We start from the raw sequence: 16254 nt of genomic DNA, 5'->3' as shown, positions 1-16254 counted from the left end.
ACACATTTTTACTACCAAAAATGTGTAGATTCTTGCAGTACTGGAACAGACCATAAATGTAATTTTCTGAATTTTTTAGTTGTCTTGCATGGACTCTATCACTTCTGGTAAAATAGTAAAGTTTTGGTGTTTTTATAACAAAAAAGAATATTATTTTCTTACAATAGTTCGGTACAAGTCCAATCTGCACTCGCGGATTCGAGTTATTCTTTTTGTGGAGTTATTTATTTCAATTAGTTATTGGTATACAAATAACATTAATAGGGTTTTTAGATAGATCTTCTTATCAGAATCAGTCCTCGCGTTAAAAATGTGTTCAATTTATCAATTGAATAAAGCAAAAATAAGACAAAACTTGTTTAATGGGACTGAAGTTAATGTGTGATATATGGATATGTACTTTAAAGAAGAAGATATACTGAAAATCTTTGAAATAGAATCGAAAATGCCAAATAAGAGCTACTGTGGTTAAAAAGTTTGGGATACATTAAAACGTAAACCTACATGGGTAATATTCATTTGAACGATTTTTTTTTTTTGTTATTGCGTCAATTCTCTTGAGAATACCAGGCGGAATTTTTGTATGGGGACTATACTGAACGTGTTCTGATATGGTTCATTTCAATTCTAAACTTCCAAAGACAAATTTATTATAATCTGTTCCAAATTTCAAAGTTATATCTAAAATATTGTAAACTCTCTCTATTGAAATTATATACTTTTTGTCAATATTTCATATAAAATCAACAAAAAAATCCTTTAAAATAGCTTTATGTAACGCTACACAACATTTTTAATTTCATAATTTTTGGTCAAGGTGATATCTTAGATTCCATTGTATACCCTCTGTTTGCGGAGCAATAAAAAGAAAAAACCAAAAAGGAAAACAACAGCAGTATCAATTTCGTTCTAATAAAAATAATTAATCCTTTATTTAAGAAATATTGTTCCTATAAGCAATATCTGTACCTTTTGTTTACAAAGTTGTTGTGGACGAATATCCAATAGTAGGTGGACGAAAATCCAAGATATTACTACAATCCACGAAAATCGAATGACAACTTTTTATTTAGCCAAAGAGAGAATAAAAACAAACGATGGACACTGCAAAGTGGCGCCAATTTTTAGTACATTCTCATTAGAATTTGACATCTTTCACTTTGTGCGAAAACACAACGTTGCACTTCTGCTAAATGGTCAAGTTCTTGTCCTGTCCTGGTCGAGATTACAAACACTGGAGGCTATTTGTGGTTAGGTGTCGCTGTGCTGGCATGGTCGCGTATGGCACGGCAAAAGCTCATCGGACGGTGGGGTTCTTTGCGACTCCTACCCAATGAGACAGACACAAGAAAATCATCATGCCAGTCTAAGTTCAAAGATAAAATCAACTAAATAAATTGGCCCAAGAGAAAACCCACAATTCTGTATGAAAACAACAACAACCCAAATTGAATTTAGCACCACACATACCTTAGATAACAGAGAAAGTCTCATCTGCTGTTATGACGAGACAGTAGCCCACCCTCTGGAACTAGATTTCCACCGTAGCAACATCAGACGATTGTTTCCGTTGCCCCTATCGTACTTCTTCATTTTACTTACCCCCTCTTTCCTATCTCCTTTCGTTTAGTAAGATCTACATGGTCTTACAAAGAAATAACCAAATTAATTTCGACGTTATAAGCATCATTTCAAATATTTATTGTGGTATTCAGGTTACATCTCAGTGAATTTGATAAAATTAAATAAAAAAATTACAGACAAAAAAGGAAGTAATGAAGAACAAAGGTAAATATTTAAGCAAAACATCGTAAATAAATATGAATATGCCTTTTTGTCAAATAATAACTACTAATATTGGACATATTGCAACTTTCGATCGGATTTCAGCCAATCCCAACAAGTAATCAGTAATTTATAATCTCTCCTTATTTCGTTGCAGGTATCTTGCTGTTTATGGGGATGATGAGGCACCAGGTTCGTTGGAGGACTTTTTGCTTCTAGCCGTTACGTTAGTTTTATGTAAAGTTAAGTATATGTGTGTTTTTATTGTTAATCTAAAAAAACTAAGGATTTGATTTTCTTTTTCAATATTTAGGACATTTGGCTCGCCGAAAGGGACGGCATCTTTTCACTAGAGAACAAACGCCCCGTGTCTCACAAAACCCTACCTCCTAGAATGAGCTCAATCTAACTGGTGGGGGACTGGATTCTAAATTTGATCCAAACGGAAAGTATTAAACAAATGCCTACCCTTGTGTAACACAATATTAACTATTTTCCTCCTCTTTTTTTTAGATTAAAATGTTGGTCTTTTCGTCAGTCAGTCCAAGTTTTGGAAGGTATTTTTTTTGTATTAGTGTTGAAGCAAGTCACCTGTGCACCGCCGATGCAGATGCTTGTAAGATATCCCACGTTGTAGCAGAGGAGGTGAGCTGCTGGTATCGTATTTTGCATATATTACTTTTTAGCTTTTTTTTTCTTTAGTTTTTTGTTTGGTTTGTTTTTCTGATGGATCCAAAATAATTTTAAAAGAATTCAGGTTTATTATTTTTGGACCAAATAATTATTTTCATTTAAAATGAATAAACTTTAAATACTAATAAAAATCCAATTTGTATTTTGTTCGCTTTTAATCAAAATCTTAGGATATTACTTTGTATCAATGTACGATACAAAGGTTTGTATGCGTGTTCAATTCTTTTCGGGGATTCGGCTTAAAAATCTTTTTCGTGTGTTCCTCTTTCTCACCTCCGGCTGCTAAGTTGATCGACCAAGGAAAAGAAAGATTTTCCATCGGGCACATTCCATCTCAGTTTTCCTCTTGTCATTCACGTCAGCAACTCTACAAGGAAGTATTCAATTGACATTGACAGGAGGTAAATAAACAACTCCGAAAGGCAAAATCTCAGCTGATCGTATTCAGCTACTAACTACTAGATGCCGCTCTATTGTCAGTTACAACGCACATGACAAACCCAACCATCCTTTGGGACATCCTTGCCAAAGGATGGGAGGGAAAAAGTGCGTCCAAGTTATTGGAAACATTTTCTTTCTCCGAACACTGTGCGAGCGCGTTTCAATTTGGTGTCAGTGGCTAAAAATACTCTTTCACGAATCACCCTGTTGCGGAAGGTTATTCAAGGTATACTCCAATAACCGGTATCTTACCTAAATTAACATCACTACCTACTAAAAAAAAAATCATTCATATCAATTGTTAGTAGTAGGAGGACGTAATAAAACAAAAGAGGAATTGAAAACGCCTAAACGTCTGGGCTATCTAACAACTATTTTCTTACTCAAAATTTATTAATATTAGGCAGCTATAATTAACACGAAATTTAAAAGTGAATATCAAGATTAACTAAAAGATAATTCCGGAAAAAGACTTGGATTGCGAGCTAAAAGAAGCTAAAGCGGAATTTATATGTACGTGTGTGTACGCACATATTTCGTTGTTACAATCAATGGTTCATTAAAGAACATCGTTAGGAAAGTAAGACAAAAAAGTCACTACTCCAAAATTGATCGTAGTGAGTCTTTGCTTTCGGCAGCTTATTGTAGGCCGATTGTCGTTCAGATCAATAGCATAATTTCCAAACGGTATGTATATACACTATTATGATGACAGAAAGAATTGAAAAAAAATCATTACTATTGAAGGTCACTAAAGAAGCGTTTGTGTGTGGGGGGGGGGGGGGGGGGGGGTTGTTATAACAAAAAAAAACTATCCGTTAGGAATTTACCAATACTAAAAAAAATATGTGTGAGAAAAAAATACGAGTGTATGTTTCTACAGAAATCATTCATGTGTTAATGATAATAACAGGAACTAATAGTATTTTTTTTCTCGTCATTCAGAAAGAGCCTAAAACAATAACATGAATTGTCTTCCCGTTCTTGGACTAAATTGCAGCAGAAAATAGTGGTCAACGTTATTAGAGATCCTGCCTCTAAATGCTTACGGAACTAAAGACATTTTCTAAAGGTTTTTATTTTGAAGGTGAGTCGTTGAAAACTTTTTCCATAATCGTCTTTAATAATTTTTCTTTGCCAGGTTTGGGCCACTACTATCTATGCTTTGAGTTTGGTGCCATCCGATATACTATGCTTGAGAGGCTCGTTATTTCCCTTCCACACTCAAATAATTAAATGATTGCAATCTCGGAACGATACCAGTTGGACATGGAGAATATCGCTTCAGGTAGTTATAATTGGGCCTAATTTTGTTGTACGAAGGTGGAAAAGGTTACGCCCCTTCAGTGGTGACAGTGTACCTTCTCCATCAAAAATGTTATGTTGTTTCTAAAAATGAGAATTTAACCGGTATCAGTTAACAAAGACATTCGCCCCAAATATTTCCAGAAAGCAAGCTAGTGCTTTATTCTGGAACTGAGTAAAAACCATATATGCACTTTAGACATGCGTATATTAAACCAATCTTTCCCTTTTAGGTTCATCTGCTTGGCATGGAATACCCCTAAAGGATGTTGGCAGTGAATCCTCTTTTGTTATACATGCCCCTGTTGCAAACCTCTCTACGTCCAGACACCCAAAAAGTCTACTTTTTCTTCGTCGTCATCAACGCTATATTATCGGGTGAGTACAGACAAATGTTACTTCTATTAAGCAATTACAGTGTTTTTTGTCTAGTGGTAATATATTTGCATAAAGATTTACTTCCCGGTTAAGAGCAAAATAATTTTTAGAAACTCTAGGGCGTAATAGAAATGAATGATTCTATAGTTTTTCTTTCATTCCTTCCACTGATGGCCCAAAATCAAGGAGTATATGGTGGGAGTATACAATGTGAGAACAATTACCACCTGTAAAGGTCTCCGATACTTCGGCGTTTACTCTTCGGAGTATTGTATAGGTTTTTTCTTCTGAAGGCTATTGGGTTCTTGGACCTGACCTGTATTATATTTATATTACTGTGTGATGTACTGAAGTACTACCGCGAAAACATATTTCATCAGTCTTCCTGATGCTGGGACGGGAAAGCGCCAATGGATGCGATTATCCAATAGAGGAAACGATTGAGGAATTGTACACTCCTAAGGCAATATAGCTTATACTCTTGCCCCCACGTCGTATATAGTGCATTACAAATTTATACGGAATATGACCTGTAACAACATGGTGCCATCACTGCAAGGCAGGTCAGAACAAACATATGGCTACAATTTGTTCTTTTGGTGCTCCTATTGTGTCAAAACGTTTTGTTGTTTGTACACATTTATCAAGATTGACAAATGAATCAATACAAATATATTTAAAACACATTACTAGATATAGAGTTCAGTTTTCCATAAAGTTACAGATATGAAATTGGAAAGTCGTTCAGCCAAAAATTTCCAGGTGGTGTGAGCCAAGAGAATTTAGAACTTTCAGATACTGATCACAAGTTGTTAATTAATAATCATTGGATTTCTGAGAGGAGCGATATGAATCATTTGTTCGACAGACCTCGTGTTATTTAGCTGGGCTCACCATTAAGAATCTGAAGTCACTGGTTCATCTCTCCAGTGCCTATGTTAGTTCATTCATATTCAATTGATGTTAAAGATAAACTGTATCCTGCCCCCGATGATGCAGAGCGAATGCTTGAATAGGTCAATAAATCAGCCGATAAGAATTTGAAGGAAATGGAACCCAGGGTTTCAGGGACCAAAAAAAAAAACACTTGGCAGCACATGAAGTTGCCATGGCTCCAATACGTTTCTATGGATCCGTTGCATCAAAAAAAATAAACAGCGCATAGACATTGCGACCCTGAGCTGGAAAGGAATATTTTGGAACTATACACAAGTGCGTTAGAGAATATTTGAATAAGGAATCACCAAGGAATGTGGAAGCAGGCAGAATGAATGATTACATTTTGAAGTGGTTCCATAATGTATATCTTGTTTTGGATGTGGTACAACCAGTATATTAAAATATGTTATATAGGTACATAATATAATATTATTATAAAAGTAATTGTATGAAAATCACATCGTGGCTGAATAATGTGGCTAAAGCCTCCAAAGATAGCGAAAAGCTATATCAAAGCATGGTCTGGCACCAGCAAATTCTTGGGGAAGGATTTCACCCATTCCGTTGGGGTATTGAGGGTAATATGAATTCATGTACCAAATTATATGACTCTATCTTAAATATTGCGAGTTCTATCTTATGTTTAAAAGGCTGACGGAAATTTTTGTCCTTTTAAAAAAAAAAACAAGGAATATCTAAAAAGTAAATAAAACAAATTTTGAAAGTATTTCAAATAGATAACACTTGTCACATTAGTTATTAATAATTTTGAATTCGTAAGCAAACTTGCTTCAGAGTGTATTTTTAATTTGTTTTAATTCAATTTTTCAAATAAGTGTTTATTGGACCATTTGTAACAAAGTTATAATGGCACATGAACCACATCATTCTATCACTATTGTATATGATGGCTGAAAAGTGAATGATCCTTTCAACCTAGAATCGTAACTTTTGGGATGAGGGACACTCTTGGTTCGTATGCGGCAGACCAGACCGTGTTTTTGGAAATTCGAACTGAGATCGCAAGAGAAGTACTACAGGGTGGATAATATGGAGAAGTATGAATCATTGGGTGAAGGCCGAGTGTACTAGATTACCATAAAATATGGATCGTGAAATCTAAAATGTTCTATGTGTACGCAAAGTACTATCTTAGCACAACATTGCAAAGATTAGGAACCGAACTCTTATATTTGAACAACGTTTTTAATTTTTGAGTTAATAAATTCTAAATGTGGTGAAGACAAACGGGGTAGATAAAAATCCGGTTTCCATTTGTGCCAGAGAAGTAGCAGGCACCTACTGTTCCAACCACACAATGCGAATTCAAATTTGTTCTTAATATCTTGCTCAAGTTTTTCCTATTTTTGGGGTTTGCTAATATCGGTATATACGAAACTACATGGTCATATATTCAATTTAAGCACGGAATCTCCTCTTCTTGGTAGGTCTTGCCTGATTATTATTTCCCAGCCGGTGAGCGAATACTAACAAATAAATTTGTTTATTTGTTGGGATAAGCAGGTTCCTAGAGAACTGTAGATTAAATCCTCAAGTTTCATATTTATTCCATAAAGCTGTAAGAGTCTGAGACGAAATCAAAGAGCAACAATGCATAATTTAGAGGGGTGTTTGCAAACACTTATATTAAAGAGTTAGTTGCTCTGGGCCCTTGTATCCTTCAAACTAATCCAAGGAACCCTGCTAAGAATGCATGTAAGACCATTTTGATGACGTACAATTGCGAGGCCATACTTATTGATATTTCTCCTATACACTCCTGAGATCGCTATATATACATAGCATTTTTTTGTTTCTTCCAATTTGGATACCTGGGGCTCGGGTATTGCTTCATGAGAATAGGAAATATAGTCACTCACAAAGACAAAAAAAAATGACAAACGAGAAAATTACTTTTTCTTTTGAACGCGAAAGTTCGCTAGGTCAGCTAGCAATGTGTTTAAATTCTCTGCCCCAAATCAAACTTTGGGTTTTACATCCCACCCTACAAACCTTACTTTTATCGTACCTACGACGCAATGCTTAAAAAAACTGTTCCTTTTCCTGGCTTTGGGGGTATCAGTGAGTAGACCTACGCCTTAGTCAGAGTGTTAGATACGTTGGCATTTCAAATACATCTAGGTGTATTTGATCTTGTCTCCCCACTTTCAGACTCTAACGTCATGAATCGACGACCAACAGCTCCGCGACCTCGTGTACAACATTTCCCTGCCCCGTGCCATGGATTCAAACGGGTACTGCTACTACTGTAGCGAAAGGGGAAGTGCACTCATGGTCAAGGACAGTCACAAGTTGACTGTTTGGAAGTCGTAGACATATTGTTAGAGTCGGCAAAACGGGAAGCTTCTCATCGTACTCTAACCTCGTACTTCTGGCTACAGCTTGTAGTGTTTAGAACGCTGGTCTCCTAGGGTCGTAAAGGATGATGAACTGAGATTAGAGGCAAATCGATTGGGACATTATTGAGTTAATATCATATAAAGAAAGGTATGTTATGTTAGACCATTGGTGGACTCTATTTCCTATCTTTGCGTCCTAAGGTCGTAAGTTCTGTCATATCCCTCTATCGAATACCAATCTCCTTGAAAACTGAGTAAGAGAGGAATTCTTCCTAAATTTTCCACCAAGTCTCATACCTATTGCTTAAGATCCTTGGCGTGGTAAACACCCAAAGACTTCCCTTTTAGATCCTCGACCTCGTAAAGGCAATTCCCCACAGGTTTCACTATTCGGCACTTTATGAATTTATGTCCTAACTTCGCATTAAATTGAGCCTTGAAATCACTCTGCTGAAAGCTTCTTCTGTATACTTCCTGGCCAGGTATAAATTTAACAACCCTACTTCGCGTGTTGTACTTCTTTTCGTTACTTAAATAGGCCTTATGCAAGCTATCTTGTATCTGTTTTCTTACAATTTCTAACTTGGCAGATTTAGGCAGTATATTACTTTCGGGATCATTTAACGTATTCAACCTTCTCGCTAGTGCATACACACTCCCATGTCCGATCATATTCATCCCGAATAAAGCAAAGTATGGGGTTACCCCGATCGCAGAGTGTACTGATGATCGCAGCGAGCACTCTATTTCTGATAAGTATTTATCCCATTCTTGATGGTTTCCATTCAAATAGGAGCGAATAGCGGACAGTATGGACTGGTTTACTCTCTCCGAAGCGTTAGCTTGGGGAGAGTGGGTTGCTGTTCTAAGGTGTTGGACTCCGAATGTCTTCACTAGCTCCTGGAATTCCTTGCTTACAAACTGCTGCCCATTATCAGACACGATTGTCTCGGGGGTACCGAACTTATGGAAAACCTCTGCTATTAAAAACTTTATAACTTGTTTGGCACTGGCTTTAGCCATGGCTTTAAGTAAAACATACTTGCTTAGATGGTCAAGTACAATGAAAATGTATGAGTTTCCGTCCTTTGAGCGGGGATAAGGCCCTAAAAAGTCGATATAGATCCGTTGAAACGGTCTTTCAACGATAGTCTCCTTACCCATTGGAGGACGAAGGGTGGTGTTTGCAGATTTAGTACATTTGCATGTTTCGCAGCTTTGTACAAACGCCCTAACCTGAATGGTCATATTCGGCCAATAAAAATATTCTCTTATTCTCTTCAATGTCTTGTGGAAACCCCCGTGTGCCATTTGAGGAGGACAGTGGGCTTTCTCTATAATACCTGTTGTCAATTCTTGGGGAACCCATAGTTTCCAGGAGAAATCTTCATTAGTCGGTATGCCATCGTAGTGCTGTGTGCGCTTATAAACATATTCATCTATAACTCGGATATCTGGCAAACTCTCACTACTCTTACGAACTGTATCGATCAGCTCTCTATAAGATTCAGACGTGAACGACTCTGAGTTTAGATCTATAAGTTCATTTAAATCTGCGGACAACTCTTCCATATCATAACGGGAAAGAGTGTCGGGCACGACGTTCTTAGTACCTTGCCTATGCTCAATATCGAAAGAAAAGGCTTGTAAGTGTAGGCTCCATCGAGCAAGTCGTCCACTAAGATCTTTGTGGGACATAAGCCACTTCAGACTACTATGATCAGTAATTATAGTGAAGGGCATCAGTTCAATATACGGACGGAACTTCTTTACTGCCATTACCACGGCCAGGCACTCCCGTTCTGTTACGGAGTAATTCTTCTGTGCTGCCGTCAGTTTCTGTGAAAAATAAGCAATGGGATGCTCTCCGCCCTCGTCATCCTTCTGGAAAAGGACTCCTCCAATGCCGAGGTCGGAAGCATCACATTGAACGAAAAAGTGCTTCTCAAAGTTCGGATGTGTTAAAACTGGGCTGGTTACAAGGGCATTCTTCAACCTGTCAAATGCCACTTTTGCCTCTTCCGTAAAACTGAATTGCTTGCCCTTTTTCAAGGTTTCGAATATTGGCGCAGCGATAGTGGCATAGTTCGGTATAAACCTCCTATACCAGCCGGTAGCGCCTGTGAAACTTCGAACCTGTTTCGCGGTTTTAGGGTAGCAAAACTTGGTTATGGTTTCCACTTTGCCTGGATCAGGTTTCAACTCTCCTCCCCCAACAATGTAACCCAGGTAACGAAGCTCCTTAAAGCAAAACTTAGATTTGGCAACGTTGATCGTCAACCCTGCCTCATCTAAGAGTTTCGCTACTCGCTCTAACAGTTCCATGTGGGTGTCGAAGTCTGGAGATACAATCAGTAAATCATCCAAGTAGACAAAGACGCGATCTCGGATGGCTGAGGGGATCACCTTGTCCATTAAACGACACAACCTTTGAGCTGCATTACACAGCCCAAAGGGCATGACCGTAAAATGGTACAGTGGTCTCCCCGGCACCGTAAACGCAGTCTTTTCTCTACTTGGCCGATCTAAAGGTATCTGCCAGAACGCATCCTTCAGGTCGACACTTGAAATGAAGAAAGTATCACCCAGCCGACTGAGCAAACCCTCAATGTGCGGGAGCGGATAGGCATCCTTAACCGTGAGAGCATTGAGCTTTCGAGCGTCCAAACAAAGTCGGTTCTTTTCACCCTTGCGAACCAGAGTCACTGGGTGACTCCACGGACTCTCACTCGGCTCAATTACTCCCATGGTTAACATCCGGTCCAACTCCGCGTACATGAGTTTCTGCACAGCCGGAGATACTGGGTAATGCTTGCTCTTCACCGGAACTGCATTACCAGTATCAATGGTATGGACCTCAGACTTCGTCCTTCCCAGACCTTTCTTAGTGTAGCATGGGAATTTTGCCACAATCATTTCCAAACGTTGCCGCTGGAAATCAGACAGTATATGGACGGGTTTGTCATCACTGGTTCCCGCGGTTGCTTCGTCACACAAGCTTACACTGTTGGTGGTGAGACTATCCACTGAGGTAAAGAACCCAAAGGCTCTCAAAAAGTCCACCCCCAGAAACAACTCTCGATTGAGAGTGGGGACCAAAAAAAACGTTATGTCCTTGGTTTTGCCGCTGAATGTAATGGGAACTGTTATTCGGCCAACAATGCGATGGGGACTTCCATCCGCCGTCTTTATAAAAGAATAGAAATTTGTAAACTTAATGCCAACTTTCTCCACGAACTCTAGACAATTCTTACCTAGGCAACTTACAGTGGCCCCACTATCCAAAAGTCCCTCAATCTCAACACCTTGAATCTCAATTCGGGAGTAGAAGCGAGTGTCTTTACCTTCGTATAGCGCCGCCGAGGCAATCTCTCGCCGAAGCTGCTTTCTTCGCTGATAGCGTTCTCGAGCCCTCCTAACTTTCGAAGAAACCTGACCAAAGATCCTTGCCCTAGCTTCTTCATATTCTCTCTTGCGTATGTGTAAGGGTTTGAGTTCTCTCAGCTTCGGTTCTACATTCATAGCTTGTTTAATGGGGTTGGTTAGAATTTTCGTCGTCGATAAGGGGGAAAGGTCGGCTGTCGAAAAATCAGGTTTTACTGCTGCGGGGTCTCCGTCTGTGTCGAGCGAGCTTCTGCAGTCCGAGGCACGCTCCGTGATCCGTTTCCCTGACACTTCGGGCATTTCGGTGCTAATACCCCCTCTCGTCCGCACCGAAAGCAGAAAACTCTGCTTATAGGAATAGAGCACTCGATGTAGCTGTGGCCTGGCTTTTTGCAGTTCCAACAGGTATACTTTGTTGTATCCCTAATCGCATCAACTTCCATTTTGACTTCCTCCCTGCTCTCTTCCATGTGCGGCTCCTCATAGTAGAGCTCGTGGACTCTTTGCATCGGGTAGGAACGTTGCTGGAATGTTTGTCTTTGGTTGGAAAGCATATTCTCAGCTCTTTTAACTTCCTGTTGGAAGTGGTTTAGGCCGTGTATCCTTATGGGAAAGATTAACGCTGCCAACGAAGATCTAGGATTCCCCTTCATGATCTCTACCAAGTCGTTCTCAGAATATGGCACCCTTTGCTGGTTCCTGAGCTTCAGTACGGCATTAAAGAAATCTTCAAAAGATTCCTGTGGTTGCTGCCTGCGGTCCATAATCTTTTTCTGTATCTGAAACTCAGACTCGAATCGCCGGAACTGCGACAAAAAGGCACTTCTAAGGTCACTCCAACTCTGAAACGGGGCGATTCTCCTCTGTTGCCAATACCAATCGAGAGCCTGCCCGTCCAATAGCTGCGGAAAATCCTTGATCAGCTCCTCGAATGGGTATGCATAGTCGTGCCTTAGAGACTCGACGCGGAAAATAAAGTCTTCGGCGTCTACCGTTCTGTTACTTCCGTCAAATCCACTTCTTCAAATTAAAACGAGGACCGGGAGGTGACATTGACGGGTAGCTGAAGTTCGGGGACGGTTGCCAATTGCCCGTTCCTGTCGCTTGGTTGGAATGCTGATCCTGAGCACGGCTATTGACTCTTGGTGGAGGACCCGTCGGTGGTGGTATAGGCCTACCGTTACCTGGTACCGATTGTTGCGAGTCGGTTGGCTATTTGTCATCGGACCAGAATCCTTGTTTTGAGCTGCCACTGTACCCTGTACGGGTGTCACACTCAGCCTCCGCTGCCAATCACTATGTAACCGACGTATATCTTCAACACTCCTCAACAACTGTTCCTGTGCTCTTTCCACTGAAGCAATTACATACTGTAATTCGGGATCTTGCACAGATCCCAGAGTCAATCCAGGCTTCTCTTTCCGGCAGTCAATTCTTATATCTCGAGCTGTTTGACTGGCAAACTCTGGCGACTGTATGGAGTCGTTGAATGCCTCAGAACTCAGTGACACATCGCTGGCAACCGGTGGAGCTAATGATGATGCGGGTACAGCTGTCGAACCTGCATTGTTGGGGTTTAATACTACACCGCTCACGACGGGACCAGCAGCCGCTTGGAAAGTATTGGCTGCCGTTTCTGCTCGTTCCTTACTCTTAGACCTGGTTTCCATATCTTTGTCTAGAATAGATTAACGCTTTAAAACCCTAACGACTAAGCAAAAACTCACACACACTCACACCAAAATTCAACTTCTATGAAATCGCACTACACAGGAAATGATAATATGGTATATCCAAGCGTAAATGTAAAAATCTCAACGATATTCTGAAAAAGCAAGTTTTATTAACTTTAAAACAATCTGAGATGTGTAAAAACTACTAAAATTTGGCCTTGTAGGAGATAGGTTTTCCAAGAGGGAATAATAAAAATGAAGGGTACATAATAAATAACTAATAAAGACACCTAAAGGCGCTCTATTAAATGCTAGACTCTTTTAATTACAGGTTGTGGGTGCTGCTAACACTGTTTGATTAATGGTAAAAACCTCACCTAAAGTCTTCCCAAGAATATTCGATAATCTTTAGCTAGGCCTGAGACCAATTGCTATGAATCCTAGAACATATCTCTTTGGAACTTAGGTGGGTTAATATTAGGCTATTTAAACTAACTATTGTACGGTATGTCCCTCTACAGATAACCCTAAACTAGCGATTGGGTTCTGCCTGTTACGAACCAACAAGACTAGATGTAGGCTTAACCGTTGGAAGAATATTGATAACTCGCAGTTCCTTGTTCAATATCAAAGAGATTCCTGGCTACACGGCAAAATTTCATATGAAACCATACCGGGTCCAAAGGTCTCTTAAACATTTCCAAGAAACCCTTTCTGAATCCTTTAACTACTATTATCTGTAACTACTGTATAAAGCTTCCCTAATTCCGTTCTACCCTATGGTCATCATTCTCTATCTATACACAAACTTTCGAATGAGTCCTAGATTAGTACGAATTAGGCGCTTTTGCAGCCACTGTCAAAACTAATTACTGGCATCCAACAAGGAATACCGAGATAACCTCTCGTGACCAACTAACTAGAAATGACAATGACCCTAACTAATAAAAAGGTTCTCTTCTTGGGCCCCACGTTCTGGGCGCCATTCTGTCCTGTCCTGGTCGAGATTACAAACACTGGAGGCTATTTGTGGTTAGGTGTCGCTGTGCTGGCATGGTCGCGTATGGCACGGCAAAAGCTCGTCGGACGGTGGGGTTCTTTGCGACTCCTACCCAATGAGACAGACACAAGAAAATCATCATGCCAGTCTAAGTTCAAAGATAAAATCAACTAAATAAATTGGCCCAAGAGAAAACCCACAATTCTGTATGAAAACAACAACAACCCAAATTGAATTTAGCACCACACATACCTTAGATAACAGAGAAAGTCTCATCTGCTGTTATGACGAGACAGTAGCCCACCCTCTGGAACTAGATTTCCACCGTAGCAACATCAGACGATTGTTTCCGTTGCCCCTATCGTACTTCTTCATTTTACTTACCCCCTCTTTCCTATCTCCTTTCGTTTAGTAAGATCTACATGGTCTTACAAAGAAATAACCAAATTAATTTCGACGTTATAAGCATCATTTCAAATATTTATTGTGGTATTCAGGTTACATCTCAGTGAATTTGATAAAATTAAATAAAAAAATTACAGACAAAAAAGGAAGTAATGAAGAACAAAGGTAAATATTTAAGCAAAACATCGTAAATAAATATGAATATGCCTTTTTGTCAAATAATAACTACTAATATTGGACATATTGCAACTTTCGATCGGATTTCAGCCAATCCCAACAAGTAATCAGTAATTTATAATCTCTCCTTATTTCGTTGCAGGTATCTTGCTGTTTATGGGGATGATGAGGCACCAGGTTCGTTGGAGGACTTTTTGCTTCTAGCCGTTACGTTAGTTTTATGTAAAGTTAAGTATATGTGTGTTTTTATTGTTAATCTAAAAAAACTAAGGATTTGATTTTCTTTTTCAATATTTAGGACATTTGGCTCGCCGAAAGGGACGGCATCTTTTCACTAGAGAACAAACGCCCCGTGTCTCACAAAACCCTACCTCCTAGAATGAGCTCAATCTAACTGGTGGGGGACTGGATTCTAAATTTGATCCAAACGGAAAGTATTAAACAAATGCCTACCCTTGTGTAACACAATATTAACTATTTTCCTCCTCTTTTTTTTAGATTAAAATGTTGGTCTTTTCGTCAGTCAGTCCAAGTTTTGGAAGGTATTTTTTTTGTATTAGTGTTGAAGCAAGTCACCTGTGCACCGCCGATGCAGATGCTTGTAAGATATCCCACGTTGTAGCAGAGGAGGTGAGCTGCTGGTATCGTATTTTGCATATATTACTTTTTAGCTTTTTTTTTCTTTAGTTTTTTGTTTGGTTTGTTTTTCTGATGGATCCAAAATAATTTTAAAAGAATTCAGGTTTATTATTTTTGGACCAAATAATTATTTTCATTTAAAATGAATAAACTTTAAATACTAATAAAAATCCAATTTGTATTTTGTTCGCTTTTAATCAAAATCTTAGGATATTACTTTGTATCAATGTACGATACAAAGGTTTGTATGCGTGTTCAATTCTTTTCGGGGATTCGGCTTAAAAATCTTTTTCGTGTGTTCCTCTTTCTCACCTCCGGCTGCTAAGCTGATCGACCAAGGAAAAGAAAGATTTTCCATCGGGCACATTCCATCTCAGTTTTCCTCTTGTCATTCACGTCAGCAACTCTACAAGGAAGTATTCAATTGACATTGACAGGAGGTAAATAAACAACTCCGAAAGGCAAAATCTCAGCTGATCGTATTCAGCTACTAACTACTAGATGCCGCTCTATTGTCAGTTACAACGCACATGACATTCTAACGGAAGAAATGAAACATCATAATTTGAAAAGAGAATGAAATTATTCGTAATTAAACACCCTCTGTCGCTTCCGCATTCGTTTTTATATAGACCCTGTCTAGGACAATTAGGGCGTTACATCCCTTCCACACACAATTTTTTTTATACATAGAGGTTCACTTTCTAGACCTGTAAATGGCACTATGCATTACGCATTTTAATAGAGCATAGGGAAAATTTCCACGACTTTGGCGGACATTCCAACGTTTGAAACCTATTTCAAAATTGACGAAAATTAAGTACAGAGGACTATTTCATTCAAACGATTGTTCTACGACCATTCTTAAACGCATTTTACACTTGCATTTAAAACAGGTGTTTTGCGAATTTACGTCATTTATTTGGCAGATATTCTATGGAATTGACAACTTAAATGATGCATGTTTTATAAAACATGTTAAATGTAAAATGCTTTTTAGAGTACTTATGTGGACATCACGGGGGCTGTTTTTGTCTGATTTCCCTCGTCTGTTATTTTCCTATACTTGGCTGGT

At 39.0% G+C, this 16254-nt stretch overlaps 2 protein-coding genes across 6 annotated transcripts in view; one reads left to right on the top strand and one right to left on the bottom strand.

The window, feature by feature from the left end:
* Positions 1-16254, bottom strand: part of LOC141402023 (uncharacterized) — a 162036-nt gene that overhangs the window by 141126 nt on the left and 4656 nt on the right. The gene's annotated exons all lie outside the window — the stretch shown is intronic.
* LOC141401380 (uncharacterized) lies at positions 1456-15349 on the top strand. 5 transcript variants are annotated; one of them, XM_073981555.1, is made up of 7 exons: positions 1456-3606; positions 3920-4006; positions 4061-4207; positions 4458-4602; positions 14683-14767; positions 14839-14974; positions 15039-15349. In XM_073981555.1, the coding sequence occupies exons 3-6, from the start codon at positions 4156-4158 to the stop codon at positions 14932-14934; spliced, it is 378 nt and encodes a 125-aa protein (XP_073837656.1). In that variant the 5' UTR covers positions 1456-3606; positions 3920-4006; positions 4061-4155; the 3' UTR covers positions 14935-14974; positions 15039-15349. The 5 variants fall into 5 exon arrangements, 4 of the variants coding, with proteins under 4 accessions (XP_073837656.1, XP_073837655.1, XP_073837654.1 ...); XR_012412324.1 differs by having other exon boundaries at positions 1489-3606; positions 3865-4006; positions 14683-14768; XM_073981554.1 differs by having other exon boundaries at positions 14839-15349.

This window comes from Musca autumnalis, unplaced genomic scaffold, assembly GCF_047663935.1.
Source record: "Musca autumnalis isolate F117 unplaced genomic scaffold, ASM4766393v1 scaffold_4, whole genome shotgun sequence".
NCBI lineage: Eukaryota > Metazoa > Arthropoda > Insecta > Diptera > Muscidae > Musca > Musca autumnalis.
Note: the sequence above shows the minus strand (reverse complement) of the source record. Positions and strands in the feature narration are given on the sequence as shown.